At 41.1% G+C, this 17,192-nt stretch overlaps 1 protein-coding gene across 2 annotated transcripts in view; it reads right to left on the reverse strand.

Annotated features, from left to right (window-relative positions):
• atm (ATM serine/threonine kinase) overlaps window positions 1-17,192 on the reverse strand; it is a gene marked incomplete at its 3' end in the record, with an annotated part of 34,726 nt that overhangs the window by 6,249 nt on the left and 11,285 nt on the right. For both annotated transcript variants that reach the window (XM_036217030.1, XM_024276971.2), the window contains 32 exon segments: window positions 696-845; window positions 923-1,157; window positions 2,068-2,187; window positions 2,261-2,365; window positions 2,439-2,587; window positions 2,673-2,775; window positions 3,251-3,339; window positions 4,205-4,313; window positions 4,398-4,547; window positions 5,648-5,934; window positions 6,092-6,268; window positions 7,933-8,074; window positions 8,157-8,328; window positions 8,427-8,522; window positions 8,662-8,794; window positions 10,286-10,444; window positions 10,780-10,954; window positions 11,033-11,232; window positions 11,318-11,444; window positions 11,529-11,644; window positions 12,016-12,259; window positions 12,337-12,512; window positions 13,465-13,635; window positions 13,732-13,849; window positions 14,225-14,367; window positions 14,466-14,541; window positions 14,636-14,791; window positions 14,875-14,954; window positions 15,020-15,213; window positions 16,087-16,273; window positions 16,370-16,459; window positions 16,523-16,648. In XM_036217030.1, the coding sequence (XP_036072923.1) occupies window positions 696-845; window positions 923-1,157; window positions 2,068-2,187; window positions 2,261-2,365; window positions 2,439-2,587; window positions 2,673-2,775; window positions 3,251-3,339; window positions 4,205-4,313; window positions 4,398-4,547; window positions 5,648-5,934; window positions 6,092-6,268; window positions 7,933-8,074; window positions 8,157-8,328; window positions 8,427-8,522; window positions 8,662-8,794; window positions 10,286-10,444; window positions 10,780-10,954; window positions 11,033-11,232; window positions 11,318-11,444; window positions 11,529-11,644; window positions 12,016-12,259; window positions 12,337-12,512; window positions 13,465-13,635; window positions 13,732-13,849; window positions 14,225-14,367; window positions 14,466-14,541; window positions 14,636-14,791; window positions 14,875-14,954; window positions 15,020-15,213; window positions 16,087-16,273; window positions 16,370-16,459; window positions 16,523-16,648 (4,755 nt within the window).

The following is a 17,192-nucleotide window of genomic DNA, read 5'->3' on the forward strand; positions in this document are numbered from 1 at the left end:
TTTTTTTTTTTTTTTTTTTTTGCTAATTTGGAATTTAGCTAATATTTTAGCAACATGCCAAGGCTAATATGTTGTCTACTGAGGTTTTTTCGTGCTAATTTGGAATTTTATTTCATCAGCATGTCAACATTTTGGGCTGATTTGTTATCCACTGTGGTCTGTTAGGCTACTTTTGAGTTTACCAAATATTTTAGCAGCAGGCTAACATTTTATTTGTTTATTTATTTATTTTAATCATTTGGCATTTACTGAGGATTTTTAGCTTATTTTGGAGTTGTGCTAGTATTTTAGCAATGTGCTATCTTTTTAGGCTAAAATGGCATCTTCTAAGGTTTTTTGGGCTAATTTAGAGTTTAGCTAACATTTAAACAACACACCACATGGTTTTGCAAAATTTGCATGTATTAAGGATTTTGAAGCAAACTTACAACCAACTTTTCTAAAATTTAGGCCAACTTCAGCGCTCTTTCATAGTTCTTTAACAAAATTTGAAGTGTTTTAGCAAATTTAGCATTTGCAAATAGTTTTTGCTTTTTCAGAAAACCATTAAGTAATTAGAGTAAATTTCTTGAGCATATTCAGCAACCAGATTCTGCAATAAGCATTCACACTAGCATTTTCCCAGGTAATGAAACTTTCCTAGTTATTATTATTCCTAGGTTTTCTGGATTTACAGTAGAAAATGTATATTTGACCTTTTCCTCTAGACTGTGAATCATCTGTCTCAGCAGGCCCAGAGCCAGACCCTGCTCTCCCTTTGCCCAGAAGACCTGGGCTTCCTCCAGCTGCCATGAGGTCCTTGCCCCCCCCTGCATCTTCATCTGGTGGACTGCACGCTCTGCAAGCTGGAAAACAGCGAGACTTAAAAAAAAAAAAAACTTTTCTGGCTTTATATTTGTCGGGATGCATGTTTTGCTTTTACCTGAGTGTTGCCAGCCGTGCAAGCCCAACGACTGAGCTCCATGAGATGGTCTGTGAGCGCAGAACTGAGGCTCTCTGTGCTGTTTGAGTTTCCCACTTTGGACAGGAGGGCATGTTGGGCCACAGACCGCACCGCCAGAATGGGCTCCACCACAGCAAAGTCGCTGTCTGCCAGCAGCTGGGAGTGCTGACGCCACTGACGGCAAATGTCGTTCAGAGCCAGATCAGAGAAAGGCCTGATGGAAAAGAACTGACGGTTTAGCGCCACATTTGACTCCTGTTGTATGAATGTTTTACACCATTCACACAAAAGGGATTCTCCTGCTCCTTTCGTATGTATTTTGGCACGTAAAAACTCAATCACTCTTTGAGTGAATTCAGCAATATTCGTATCGAAATGTTCATCTCGTTCAGGACATTACTGCTTTTACTTTTAGTATTGATATATTTTACAGTTTTTAAGATTTTATGCAATTTTTTAGCCCCATAAAAAGAATGGGAAAACCTTCAAAAACTTTGTACACTTTTGAAACTTAAGCAATCTTGTTATCAAAAAGTTCAAGACATTCCTGCTTCTACTTTTGGTATTCACATTTTTGCAATTTTTAAAATTTTACGCAATTTCTGCAACTTTTTAGGGCCATAGAAATAAGAAATTCTTCAAATTCTTTGTGCACTTTGAAACCAATACAATATTAATATCAAAATGTTCAGCACGTTCAGGACATCCATGCTTGTATTTTCAGTATTCATAAATTCAACGATTTTTGACATTTTTATGCAGTTTATGCAAATTTACAAGACATCCTTTTAAAACTTTCTGCAATATTGGTATCAAAACGTTCAGCATGTTTAGGACATTCATGCTTGTACTTCTGGTATATAAATCTCTTACGAATCTTAACATTTTACACAAGTTATGCAATTTTATAAGAAATTCTTCAAATTATTTGTGCACTTTCTGCAATTTATGCAACTTTAGCATTTTGCAAAAGTTTCGCTCTATAACTTTAACATTTTCAGCAAATGTATTAAGCAATTACCATAAATTTCTTCAGCGACCACATTCAGCAAAAAGGATTCACTCTAATATTATCACAGGTAATTCAAGTTTTCTAGTTATTGTAGTTTCATAATTGAACTGACCTGCAGAACAGCTGCTTGACACTCTCCAGCTCCTTGATGCTCTGCAGGTTTCTGAGGACCGGGTACAGAGAAGACACAGCCTCTAGACTGTCCCTGCAGAGCTCCTCCACTTCAGCACACCTGCAACAGACACGCAGGCTGTGGAAACCCACCTCTACAAGCACAAACATGACGTCATAAGGGGGTTCCATACCGAGCCTGTTTCAGCGTTTCATCGAATATGGAGAACTCTTTGTCCCTCAGTGCTTGCAGCGAACAAAAGATGGATTCATGAAAGCCCGGAATAGATTTCTCACTTCTGTTACAGGGGAACAGTTTAAGATATTACAAGAGCTTTAGACTTCACTGTGATTCACTGATCTCCTCTGTACCTCTCTGCTAGCTCACACTCCCACTGGCTGTTCCTCCAGGCACCCTGGAAGCGAAGCTCTCGCAGCTCAGCGCCCCACTCCACCCCCTCACTCTCCAGACCCTTCATGTAAGTGGCCAGGATGTTGCTCAGACCAAAATTCTGCAGGCCCTGTGGGACGTGTGGGACGTTCAGATACAGGACATTTCACAATAAAAGGAACAATGCTTTGAAGGCTTCTTTTAAAACATTTTACCTCCACAACTCCAACTTGTCGGGTGACCTCAGGCAGAGTGGTGTGAAGGTCATATGAGGTCAGAGCTTTTCCCCACAAAGCCTCGTGCTCATAGGTTCGAATCCTGTGTGGAACAGCACACAAAGTTCTGATAAACTTAAAAGTTTTGACATGTTCTTGTAGAGTTTTTCTCGTGATGGGGGGCATATATAAAAATTTCTGAGTATTTCTTTATTCAAATCAAGATGGATCAGGAGCACATAAAGTGTCACTGGAGGGACAAAGTCTCTCTCCTCGGCTCCAATTCTGAACCCTCTACTTGCAGGCAAATAGATCCATTAATGTCTTCATTCTTCCTAATGTTATCCTGGGATTATGAGGGTCTGGAAGCTAACAAGACAAAGTATAAACAAAGGCCTGCTGGGATATCAATGCTTCTACACCAACACAACCCAGAGGGGAATTTCTAATGATCTCTTGATGCACAATTTTTAAAAACTGTATAACCATAATTAAAAAAACAATCTTACAATAGATCAAAAGATGGTTGAAGTGGGATTTTAACGCGTCGGCAAAAATACGCAATGTTCAGCTTCTACCTTATCAACGGGCTGCTCATGGTCTCTCCTCCACAGCCGTATAGACTGTCCGGGTCGCCAATGCTGCGATAAACTTCAATCAGCAGCTCCTACAACAACAATAAGAACATACTCATGCACAAAAAACTGATTTTAGGTGGATTAATGACCCACTCCGATAAAATTTGGCATTTTACTATGTTCTTGTACTATTTTTCTCATAATGAAGGACAAAAAACTAAGTACAAAATTATATTTCTGAGTATTTCTTTATTCAAATGGTTGTGAATCAGGAGCAGATGGAAAAAAGCAGTTTGAAAGAGACTGTATTTGTTATGTAGAAAATGTGCTAGTTGGGCCACAAGCTCCCCACTTTTGATGCATCCACTACATTGGCATGTGGCTGGATATCTCTAATGTTGCTCGCCATTTTTCTTGCACCAGTAATGTTAGTTTGGGGGTGTGAGCGGCTGTAAGCTAGTGGGAGAGAATCTACACGCATGGAAGATGGGAAGGGGGGTGGGGTTGCTCTGCGCCAACGGCCTTGCCCGCAATTATGTCCTAGAAAACGCCAAGTTTTTACATTTTGGCATAATTATAATCAAAAGACCACCGGGAATGCCTTTAAAATAGAGCTGTAAGGTAGTGGGAGAGCACGCAAACAGATGGAGGACATAAGTGGGTAGCAACAGTATCTCCCACAACTCAGAGATAAAATTACTGTTGCTCTGCAGAGACTATGTCTTAGAAAATGACAGTTTTAATTTTTTTTATTTTTTATTTTGCCTAAAAACAGCCTAATTGTAATTAAATTACCACTGGGAATTATTTTGCAATAGATCAAAAGATGATCGGAGTGAGACTTTAATTTGTTATTTCTATTTGTTTTTTACAAAATATATAATCCAAACAACCTATTTCTATTACAGAATTTACATATTTCCATAAATGACCAAAACTAAAGAACCATCTGACCTGTAGACTGATGTTGACGTCTTCCACACTCTTCTCAGTCAGACTGGAGATGGTGAGGGTCTGACTGTTTGCTTCAAAATTGATTTTGCGTGACGCTCTGGATTTGGTTCTGCACATTTAGTCAAAAATACGTGTAAAAAAAGAGAGACAGATTGTAAAAAAAAATATAACAAAATAAAACTTCCCATCATACCTGCAGTTTTCCTCCATGTTGGCTTTGATCTTGTCAACGTAGATCTCGGTGTAGAGCAGAGCGGTGAAGTGAGCCGAGCAGGACTGAGCAGCTTTGGCCACGACCAGGTAGTTCAGGTCCAGCCAAAAGTTAGAGTCACACACTGTTGCACTGGAGAGACAGCATCCTCGTGAAGGCAGGAAAGACACTAGCTTCCTCACAAGAAGCTGGTATTGGAGTATCACCATGACAACATGGAAATGAATCCTTTGGAGGTCATGCATGTGCTGAAAATTGTATTTCTGAGTATTTCTTTTACTTTAGATTACAAAGTTATCCAATTGTTTTGGCGCAGCAGGAAGGGAAGTAGAGCCATCTAGAGAATCTCTTCACGTTCATAAAACTTAAATATAATATTTGAAATATTCCTTTAATTTGTTTAATATTTTCTCCTTACATGGGTACAACTTTTTAATAAGTAGAAGAAGAAGAAGAAGAATCTTTATTTCTATAGCACTTTTCACAGATGACGCATTAAGAAACCAAATTATAAAAGACTTAATTGCTTTTATTACTTTATAACCAGGTGTATTATTTAAAAAAAGCTAAATTGCTTGATTATATGTAATTGTTTTTGTTTTAGCCCTTTTTATTTCCAAATACTTAGACGTTTTCAGCTCTGAATTGTACAAATGAATATTCTCCATACCTAAAAAAGTGTTTTTTAATCTAATCAGGGTTTTACTTTAAGGGTTCTTCCAAACAAAAACAAGTTTTACACTTTATGTTTTCTTAAAATGAGGACTGCGTTGCTTTAATATTGCCAAAGCTTTATAAATTCAAATTTTATTATAATGTTGTTTATAATAAAATTCCTTAAAAAAGTTGAGAACTACTACTCTTTACTGCAGGGAGTCAGATGAGGAGGAACCAGTTAAAGATCATTTGTCTGCTTTTAGAGTTTCAGCTGTTTGGTGTCCCTGAAGCCGACTCAGCTCCTCTCTGCATGAACATCTCAAAACTTGTGTTGGTGCTGAAATAAGCCGCAGTCAGTCTGGATATCTCTGTTAATCCTGTGCCACCAACAACCATCTCCATATCAGCTCCAACACTAAAACTATATTTTTAAAGACATGCTTGAAACATTTAGATGAATCAGGAAAGGATATCTTTTGGTCAAAAAATCAGCCAGGAAGTGACTGGATTAAGTGTTTCTAAAAGTTTTGGACCATCAAACACTTAGGTGAGCGTGTTTTGTATAAAAAGCTTACTTCTTAAATTCCAGCGGTCTCTGCTGGTGTCTCAGGTAGTCAATAACAGCCAGCATGGTCCGCAGAGAGGTCTTGTCACATGAGTTCTGCGTCGGAGTGGGGGACTCTGAGGAATCCGGGATGAGAGGTGTGGCAGACCGACTGACAGCCTGAGCGGTTCTTGCGCAGAAATTGAAGAAGTCTTGGATGTGGGAGGAGAGCAGCTCCCTCCAGGAACCGGAGGTATCATCCAACAGGATGGAGTGAATGATGAGGGGCAGCAGCCTCTGGCAGTGGTCTGCACTGACCTGAAGACAGTGGAGGGGATTTAAGAGATGCTGTTTGGTAATTTGGATAAAGCAAAAGTAAAAATCAAGTTAAAGACCCAATCTGATTAAAATTATTTAAAAATAGATCAAAAGATGAGTGGAGTGGGAGTTAAAAGGAAGACATTCATGAACTTACCAGACACAGGTCTCGTGAGAGCAGCAGAGGCTGGCTCCTGACGCCTCCACTGTCGAGCAGAGCAGTGCAAAGCTCCCTTATCCAGGTCCTGTGGCTGCCCATTAGAGGAATCCAAAACTCCTGGCTCTCCAGTTTTGCCTTGGCCTCCAGATTCTCCACAACACTTATAGCTGTTAACTAATCAGAAACATCCGAAACAGTGAGTGACAACAAACAGCTTTCCTGTAATCTCTACAGAATTTTACTATTGAAGGCTTGAATTTTGTTCACTTTAAAATCACTTACATGAAAACTGTTGTTTTTTACAAACCCAATAATGGTTTGAGAATTGAAATTTTAAGATAAACACACACGTTATATCAAATCAAAGGACGAAGTTGTACATTTTAACCATTAGCTGCGTTTACATGGACACAAGTAATTGGAATAAACGCCTGATCAGATTAAAAATCGGTTAAACACGGCATTCGGAATACTCTGACCTGATCAGACTCATTCGGATCAAAATTTCCTTCTGATCGAGATGGGTGGGTTATACCGACTGTTGATTCAATTGTGGTGCATGTGATCAATTTATTCAGACAGTGTGTCATTACTGCACTAGAATTCATAGAGTTTGTGGCGCTCTAGAGGCGACTTTGGAGCGCAAACAACCCAATCGGCTACAGCCTCACTCATAGCTTTATTTTTGCAAGCAGAGGAGGATTCTTTGTTTTGGTCTGCGCTTTGGACTGCAGTCAGTGCGGCTGCTCTGCGCGCGCGAGCTGCAAAGGCGGCTTTAGAATGCAGAGATATCCCTCCACGCTCCCAACAGTCCTCTGAAAACATGCAAACAATCATGAGAATTCGTGTCTCCAAATGTGTCCAGACAAAATAAAGGTTGATGTCATTCCCACATATTTAAGATACACATTGCTGCGTTGCCGCAGGTAAATTAAGAGCATCCAAAGCTAAATGTCTAAACTCTAAACCTTCCTCCGGGTCCTAGCGACCAAGAATTAGACACTGACCACACGAAATTAGAAAATTATGAGTAAAAGTCACTTTAAAATATTATTATTGATAATAAAAGCACGCTCAGAAAATCATCTCGCTCAAAGCTGCAGCTTTGATTGTTAACAAAGGAACTTGCTACTTCTTCTATGACTATTTCAGACAGTTCTGCGCATGTCAAAATGATTTATTCTGGTTCAAAGTGTGGCGCATGTAAACGTTCGTTACAATCGGATAAAGTTTTTCATGGTCCATATACACATTTGTATTCCAATCTGATCTTTTTGACATTTTGCACATGTAAACGCAGCTAGTGACTGCATATGAGAACTGGACTGAGTGACCCCTCCCCCTTTGTGTTCCAAACAGGAAGTAACCGCTGGATCCAAAAAGCCGAAATCCTAGACTTTTGTTGAGAAATAAACAGCTATTACTCAGTGTTTATCAGAATAATCATTCTTGCACTGATTCTTTTTTTTTACATGTTCCTGATAATCCTAATTTTTAAAATATTTAAAATACAAAGCAAGTTATTCAAATTCTAAACTGTCCAATCAGATGCCTCAATAAAAGTATGTGGTCTCACTTTGAATATTCCAAACGTTAGAGTGACAGACACTCTTTCAAGCGGTAGGAGAGTGAACTTCCAACCAGCTCACTTCCAATTGGTGAGAGTGGTTGCCATAGAAACATTGAGTTATACCGATTTGGATCAGTCACTGGTTACTGACGGTGTCTGGCTCCAACGTATTGCCAAAACATGGTGACCAAATTGACTTCATTTGGTCACTCTCTTCAGTTCTCATTTACAATTATTTTAGCATAAATAAACTCAAGACTGATTCTACCTTATTCTTGGCTGTTCTGAACGGATTCAGGTACGCCAGCATGGGGTCTCGGTTACTTTTATGCAGGTCCCAGAAATCCACCCCAGCCTGAGTGGCCAGGATCCGCTTCAGGCACTGCGCTGCCGCCCGCTTCACCTCGATGCTGACAGACGACAGACGTGAAGAACCGGTGAGTCTCACACTTTAATGCACATGTACGGAGCGAGCGGCAGGGTTCCTCGTACCGCTGCTGTGTGAGCGCCTCGTTCATGCAGTTGAGGATGATGTAAAGACTCTGAGAGTCAGTGGAGGAAAACAGAGTCGCGGCCTTCTTATAGAGGGTGTCTCTGCCGTGAAGCAGGGCGATGGTGGAGAGGTCGACTGGACCCAGCTCTCCCAGGCAGCTCCCTGCTGCCTCTGCAGGAAAAAAAAATAAAAAAAAAATCAAACCCCAAACAAACTCAATCAAAACAATTCTAGACAGATAAGCATGGATAAAACCAGAGGATACACACCGAGAATCTCAGCTCCTCCGGGGTGGTTGACTGCTAGCTTACAAAGCTGCAGCAGACTGAGAATGAGCTTGACCAGCACACTATCAGAGGGCTCAGCTGCCACAGAAAACCAGAACAACTTGTTACATTTGGAGGAAGTGTGGGGGTTCAGTTAGAGTCTCAGATATATCGTCCCACATTTCTGTTTTAAACTGTGCCACAGACTGACCAGAAAGGAATATTGACAGTACAATACCATGACACTCTTTGAGCAGATCTCTAATCTGTTCCTTGTTGAGATGCAGTTGTCTGGTCAGCTCCTTAAGGCCCTCCAGTCTGGTCAGAGGTAAGGAGTCACAGGAGGCTACTGACAGGAAGTGGGTGATCTCCTGAAGAGAGAAAAATGGACAGAGTAGCTCATCTTTAAACGATTTATCACCTGGAAGCTTAAAGTGTGTCTTAAAGTCCCTCATGACAATTCTTTTTATTTAAGAAAAAGTTCCCATTAGTGTTTTAATTATGATTATGAAGTTTTTAACCAAAATCCTACAACCTAAATGTCTTAAAAAGCCATTTTTCATGTTGATCTGAAGCCTCTGTTTCCAAAATCTCCTCTGAGGGGGCGTGGCTTTCGGAGTTAGGCTGAGCAGCTCTGCCCCCCCTCCCCGTCTGCTTATGATAGCTCTGTGTCTCGCTAGCGTAAATCTTCACCGCTGCTACATAAAAATGTCAACCAGTGTCGTTAATGTCCAGCCGTATCATTTTGAGCCAGATGTCAGCTCGGACGTGGAAGTGAAGATCTTCATGGATTGAACTTCCTCCAAAAGCCTGCGGTCAAATGAGCCGCCGTTCACATTTCCGTGGTCACATCAAGAAGCTCCGTGGAGTCTGGTGGAGATTTTCCAGCGTTCTCAGTCCTGCTACCGTAAGTATTGGATGAAACTCACACAAAAAATCCAGTGATGCTGATTTGACCACAGAAATGTGAACGGCGGCTCATTTGACTGCAGTCAATGTGAAGATACCATCTTCTCTTCTCCAGAACCTGAACTAGACACTAGGAACAGATGAGGGTTTAGTGCATGTGCAGCAGAGCTGTTGTAATTCAAACAGAGTCTGTCTGTGACAGTTTGATTGACAGCAATTTAAAAAGGAGAAATACTCCGAAATGCAAAAACAAAATGAAGTTCATTTTTATTTAACATAACTGACATAAATACAATTCCGTGTCTTATTTTTCTAAAGGATGAAGTGAGCCTTGGTGACTCCTGCTGGGTTTTAGTCTGTGAAAAATGGGCCCACATGGCTCTATAAGTGTTGAAGGTTGCACATGTTGGACTACAAAATCAACTTAAATGATCAGTATAAAGAGTAAGCTTTCCCAGATCTTCCTAAAATGTTTTCTTTAAGTTCTCCTTTATTAGCTGACAGTAATAATTTACTTGTTAAAAGTCACATTCTTGTTTTTCTAGCTCTGTTTGTACAATTGTAGCATAGCAGTAAACAGGCATCTATACCATTCCAATATGGCGTCCAACGCAACAAGCTAGCATGACATCTCTAGTGATAACTCATTGGATGGACCTATTAGGGCAGAGCACTCTCCTTCTTGCCTACAACCACTTACACTCCCAAACTAACATTACTGAAGCAACAAAAAAGGCTTACTGGTGGATGTATCAGAACAAAGCAGAGTAGGGAGCTTGTGCTGTATTTTCTGTCCGACATAAGCTCATTTTCAACAGTATTTTTTCATTTGCTCCTGATTCACAACAATATGTCCCCAACATCAGAAAAATTCCACAAAAACATGCTAAAAAACACAATTTTCACCAGAATGGGTCTGTTAAATGAGAAGAACTGGGTGTTTTTTCTGTCACCTGTTTCAGCGTGAATGTACCGTCGTTGTATTTGAGTTTGTGCTGTATAGAACGGAGCTCTTTGAATTCAGGAAGGTTCGGGAAAGGCTCCAAACTTTGGATGGCTTCTTTTAACTTCTGCTGATTTTCTATGATGAGAAACTGCAGCAAACTCAACACCTATGAAAGACAGAAGAATGGAACTTACAGGTAGGAATTTGATAAAAATAAATATGGTGTGTTTTGGATATTTCCGGAAAAAATATATATATTTATAAGTAGTAAATTAGTTAGCAATGTGTTTCAAATAAAACAGGGAAAAGTTTGAAAAAATTTAGACTTATTCAAAGAAGTGAGACTATCAAGACCAAAGTTAAACTAATCGTGCTATTTTTTAAGTTCTGAGCTTCAAGATATGGCTTAAATCTCAAATATAATCATGAATCCTTAGTTTTATTGGACACAAAATGGGTTTATGTGAAATGAAACTTCAGACATATGAATTTTTTCGTTACCTGTTTGGAGATAAAAGGCCGACTGGTCACCTGTGCCGTTAGAGTCCCCACAATGACCTGCAGGTGGCAGTCTAAGGCGTCGTCGCAGAACTGCAGCGCCGCCTGACACACAGAGGTGAGCAGGTCGCAGCACAGAGAGAGGCTGCGCTCACAAACCTCGCCACACTCCAGCGGTCTGTGGGGGGAAAGAACGCAGGTCTGACGATTACGGTGAAATAAATGAGTGAAGAGGCGACGCTTTTACTGCGCAGACCTGCTGTTGATGTGGTGAATGAGGGTGTAGATGACGTCCCGGAGGACGAAGGCCCAGGCGCCCCCCAGGCCGTCTTTTACCTCCCTGAGCAGCAGGCTGACAAACAGGTGGTACATGAGCAAAATGCGGTGGCGTTCGTAGCCGTTAGCCGTCTCTGCTGCTCTCTCACACACCGCCAACAGAATCCTCTGAATGGAAATCTATAAAGCAGACAACTTTCATGTTCAAAAAGATAAACATACAGCAGTTAGTGTCAAAAAAGAGGAAAGAAATCCATCATGGTACCGGAGTTTTTGACAGAATAGCGACTAGGGACTTGTGGTTGGCGCTGTGACACTTGCTGAGGTAGTCCATGGTAGCGGTGATGACATCAGAGCTGAAGCAGGGCGGATTTGGTGCCGGATCCAGCTCTCTGAGTCACAGAAAATCCATTTAGCGACACATTTCACATGCTACGGTTACAACTGAAGAAAGAAGACACAGTGACCAACATTACCCGATGAAGCGTCGCAGGTCTCCACTGGCTGCTTCAGCTCCACTCGGCTCACACAGAGTCATGAGAAGCTCCACCACGATGTCGGCCAGGTTACTGTGGATCAGGCTGTCGATTTGCTGTGGACACATTCACAGAGCAGCTTCCATGGAGTTACAGCTGTCAGCTTTAACAGACTTTTTTATACCATAATCACTTTTTTAGGCTGAATTTGTTAACTTTTTGACAAAAACACTAATAAAATCTGTGCTAGCCGGACTGATGTCCCTTGAACTTTTGAGGTGGCTTTAAAAATAGTTTTAGAATACAACCTTTTGTTCTTCTCAGCTCTGTAGAAAAGCTAAATTTCTACTTAACAGGCAAAAAGATGAATAAATAATGATTGAAAGCATGTCTGACACAAAAGACATTTAGAAACTGTTCATGTTTGTCGTAAAGAAAGCATTTAAAAAGAAACTCAGGTCAAATTTGTTGTATTTGCTGCCTTCACCTGTTTCCCCAGACAGCTGCTGTCTTTCAGCAGGTTGTAGACTCTGTGAGCTTTCTCTCTCTGCTTTGCAGCCTGTGGATCCTGACCAGGCAGCGCAAAGTACGGCAGAATGTTGACCATGATCTTGGGGAAGCACTTGGCCAACAGTTGCCTCCAGTCCTCCTCGAGGCACCTGCCGATGGATTTCACCTGCTCAAAGTCGTCCAAGAAGACCAGGCGAGGGATCAGCACCTGGTAGGTGGAACTGTGAGAGCAGGATGTTAACCCTCACGATCTTCCTTCCTCTCAAAAACAATCAAAGATGGATGAATTCTGCATCACCCGTAGAAGTCTTTGACGGAGTCGTGGTCGAGCAGACTGTAGGGAAAGGAGCCGAGAGTGTAGCGGTCATCAGACTGCCTCTGAGACAGCCACTCAGCTACCAAGTAGTTCAGGTGGGAAGTAATGAACGATTTCACACTCTTGTAGCCCAGAACCTTCGACACACCCAACAACACCTGAAAGAAGGAAGAGCAAGTCTTCTCCAGATGTGCTTTCTAATTCATTGCATCTCTTAGCTAGAAAGAAAGTTTTAGTCAGAGTCATTCAGCAGCATATTTTCACACATTTATCTATTTGTTCTTGTATTGTGAAGTATTTGTTGGACAATACAACACAGGCTACACAAACGTATGACGTATGAGTAATGTGGTTTTACACTGTCCTTCTCCTCACTATAGTTGTTAAGCTGTGTTTAAACAGAAGGCGATGGGGTTAGTACCGGCTCCTTACTGACGGCGCTCAAATGCTGCACATAACGGGTCTGCAGGTGATGCAAAAGTGCCTGTAGGATGTCCACACAACACAACTACACTCTGATTGAATCATTTCTGGTTCCACACTGGCAAAAAAAACTCTCAGATTGGACACTTTTATTTCACAAGCAGATTTTAAAAACCATATTAATGACCATTTTAAAGATAAATGCTGTTGTTACTTAATGCAATGATTTTTGTAGTTTACAATATGTTTATTTCTGATTCTATTCAATTGTATTTCTTGAAATCTCTTTTTTTTTCTTTCTCAAAAGGTCTTGCCTTTTGCCAGGTCATAGCTGTAAATAAGAATGCTCTTCTTAATCTGTCCTGCATTAATAAATAAAGGTTATTTAAAAAAAATGAAATAAACACTCTTTTCATTTGAACAGCACTGATGGGTTGTTAGTCCTGTGCGTTGAAAAAATGAAAATCTGTACAATGTGCTTGCCTATTTTCACCCCATTTCACAGTACAACCTGTGGCAGAACGCCCTAAAAAATGTTCTATTAAGAATAAGCTTTTTGGGTTCACCAACCGATCTACGACCTTTATATATACTATGGAAGAGTAAAGGTTTGCCCATTTTTCAGTCCGTTATCCACCCGTAAGAGCAGTTGTGCCCAAAGCCTTTAAAGAAATGTAGATGGAGTACCTTCTTGATGAGCTGCTCCTCAATGTTGTTTTCTTTGTAGGACTGGAGAAGTGCAAACAGACACTGTTTTTCACAAACGGGGCTGCAACACAGCACAACCGACAAGCTCTTCAGCAGGGTGGCCTTCCGGTTGAAGCCCTCGTCCTGCTCATCCTCTGAATGACTGCTTCCCTGTGAGTAACATTGAGCATTAAGTAATGGTGCAAAGTGAGAAACACCTTGAAAAAGCAACAAAAGAGACTGTAAGTGAAGGCATCACGATCTTACTGGAGGCTTCATTCCTTCCTGAGCCTTCAGGTAAATGTGCTCAAAAGCTTGTTGCTGGTGTTTCAGTGGCATCATCTTCCTCATTTCTGGATATTCTGGTTTCATCTCCAGAAACAGCCTGCAAACAGATGACAAAAGGTCAGCTTGGAGGCTCCATCCTGAAGCATCCACTTGTAGACGACTAGATCCATGTCAGTCTTTGTTCAAATGGCTCCAGTATTGCTGGACATTTTTTTTGTAGGTTGGGGGGCTGTAAGCTTGGAGAAGAGCACATAAACAGAGAGCTCTCAGCAACAATGAGGGTAAGGGGAGTGGGGTTGCTCCAACAGCCCCGCCCACAACTCAGAAATGAATTTCTAATGAACTCCTGCCGCTCTGCAGACACTATATTCTAGAAAACGGCTAAAAACAGCATAATCGTAATTAAAAGACCACTGGGAGTGCTTTCAAAATATATGATCAGGGACTTTAAACCATCAGAGCGGAAGCACACCTCTCCACTGATGTAGCCACCTGCATACGGACATAGTGGTCATTATCTGCAAGGTAAGATGGAAGGACATAAGACAGTTGCCGTTCTTCCTCTGCTTTGTCCCTTCTGGAACTCAAAATAGCCCAGTTACAGTGTGGGTCCGCCTAAAAGAAGCAAAAAAAGAGCACAAAATAGATTCATCTACTTGTTTTTCTTTCAACAAATCTATATTTTAGGAACAGTAGAGGACTCTGAGGTTTACCTCAAGCAAAGCGACAAGACACCGCACTAAAGCCGCTCTCACGGACGCCGAACATTTTCCTGTCTTGCTTAAGATACTGAGAAAAAAGAAATAAATAAAGATGTGAATCAAAAAAACAATACAGCGACTGACAGCACAATCTGTTTGGGTGTAAACAGAAAGTTTCGAACCAAAACCCAGACACCACTTGCAGCAGACACCCCTGGACGTGTTTCATGTCCTCCAGCGCGGGCCGAGCTCTCCCCAGACTCTTTACTGAGGGTAACAAGCTGAGCAGCACAGCAGCACAGAGCTCCTGATCCTGACGGTACAGACCGCACAGATCCCTGCAGGCACACCAGTACACAACTTCATTATTATTATTAACTGGACGAAACTTTAAAAAAAAAAGCACCTCACACTTCCTTACCCGAGAGGCCGGAGGAGCAAATCGAACTCCTCTGCAGAGAGCGAGTCTTCAGCAGGAAGGTTCTTCAGCAGGACGAGATACTGCAGGACAGCCACACGTCAGCCTCATCATGAGAGCAAAACCTCAAACGGAAGCTTCAACCAACCATGTTGAGGTGCAGGGCTTTGCTGAAATCCATCTGCTCCAGGAACAGCAGCAGCCGGCGCCGCACCTCGTGAGGTTTGAAAAGCAGACCGTGAGCAGGAGGGACGGAACCGCACTCGCACAGGAACGCCAGCGTTGCCAGGAGGGCCGTGTCCTGCTGCGACAGGTTCTCCTCTGCCAGCAGACATTTAGCGCCTGTCGGAGCAGGAAACAGTTTGGTGAAAGTCCTCAGGGGTACAATACTGAAAATATGTCAGAATCACACTTCCTGAACCCCAAAACATCACACAACTAAGACACAATTACCACTAAATTCTTAAAAAAATAAACTATTAATTACAAAAATAAGGCATTTTTTTATTGAATCTGTTCCTGCACTGCCACAAAGGTAGTCACATATGAAGAGAAAATCGACTAACTTTGGTTTGTGCGTGTCTATTCTTGATTTGTGCATGCGTACTTTAGGATTTGTGCATAACTTTGGATTTGTGTGTGCATAATTCTTGATTTACAACTCATATAATACACTTTGTGCATAAGTAAAAAAAAATAACAAAATTTAAAAAAAGTACTGAATACAATTTACACATGCACAAATTAAAATTACAACAGCTTGAAACTAATTACCCACACATATCTTTTAAAAATTACGCACGACAAATGCGTGTGTAACTGAGGTTTGTGTGTGCGTAAGAGGTAATTTATGGGTACTTTTTAAAGATTTGATTGGGTAATTAGTTTCAAGCTGTTATCATTTTAATTTGTGCATGTGTAAATTATATATATTTTTTTTTTTTTTTACTTATGAACAAAACATATTATATGAGTCACAAATCAAGCATTACACACGCACAAATCAAGAATGATGCACCCACAAATCGGAGTGAGTCTATTTTCTCTCCATAGTCAGGAGACAAAAGAAAAAAAAAATATACAAATGAAAGACAAAATAAAATATTAATAACATTTTTGATACAGATTTTGCCTAAAAGCTGCATCATTATGAGTAAAAGACCACAGGAATGATTTTACCATAGATGATGGTAGCGGGTGTTTAAGTATCCTCACCTGGGGGGCAGGAGGGGTCGACCCCATCTCCCTTCTGTCTGTGAGCGCCAATGAAGCTGCTGGACGCTTCATCCTCATCAAACAGGTCATGCGTATCCTCGGCTGGCTGAGCTTTAGTCATCTCCCAGTCATCCTCCATTTGCTCATCATCGTCCGCAATGCTTGCTCTTTTAGATGAACTGTGTAGCTGTTATGAAAGGGGAAAATAAAACCATCAAGATTTCGCACAATCACCCCCCCCACACACACACACACACACACACACAGCGTGACTGTCACTCACCAGCAGTTTGCAGATTTCAGCTAATTCACTAATGAGGCTGGCTGGTAGAGCCAGAACGAACAAACCAGAGGAGACGGCGTCAACACGGACCTGTAGAGAAAGAATCTCTTTAATCTGCCGTCCAATAGCTGTCATGACAACAGAGTTTGTTACCTTGGATTTTCTGCTTGCAGACTGAGTGCACAGCTTCATGACTGATCGGAGACTAGACATGGCTCCTTCGTCCGACATTTTCACTTTCACACTGGAAACAAACCCGCTGAGTTCCTGAGCCAGAGCCTGCTTAGGAGATCCTCTGTCAGTGTACGTTCACAAACAAATGTCTCATGACAAAGGAAGATATGGAGTCAAACCCGGATCAGCTTAAACAGAACGAAAAAACAGACTGTACGTTTGTAAAACAGACAATGGAAATTTGAAAAAGAAGGAAACAGAAAATTGGAATAAATATTGTAAACTTGAGTTTGATGAAGACAAAAAAAAATATCTCTTTTTTTGCTTTCATGTTAATCAATAGACATCGAGGGGTTAAAAAAAATTGCCTAAAACTGTTACCAAATGAAAAATAATCTTTATTTGTAACAGCTGCAGTATTTCCACTTTTGTTCTTTGTTTCTCTTGTCTGATGTGTGCTCTCCCAAAGTTTGGTACATCAGAGGAGGGATGACACAGGCGGCGCCAGCAGCAGATGACGCTTTGGAGCAGAAATTTGCAGCTCAAAACCTCATCGTCGCATAAAATTAGTCTGAGCACCAAAAGTAAAAATTCCAAATTGAAACTGAATTGAAGGTTTAAAGTGAAGACAGAGAAACTAACAAACAAA

The sequence above is a fragment of the Oryzias melastigma genome, linkage group LG19 (assembly GCF_002922805.2).
Source record: "Oryzias melastigma strain HK-1 linkage group LG19, ASM292280v2, whole genome shotgun sequence".
NCBI lineage: Eukaryota > Metazoa > Chordata > Actinopteri > Beloniformes > Adrianichthyidae > Oryzias > Oryzias melastigma.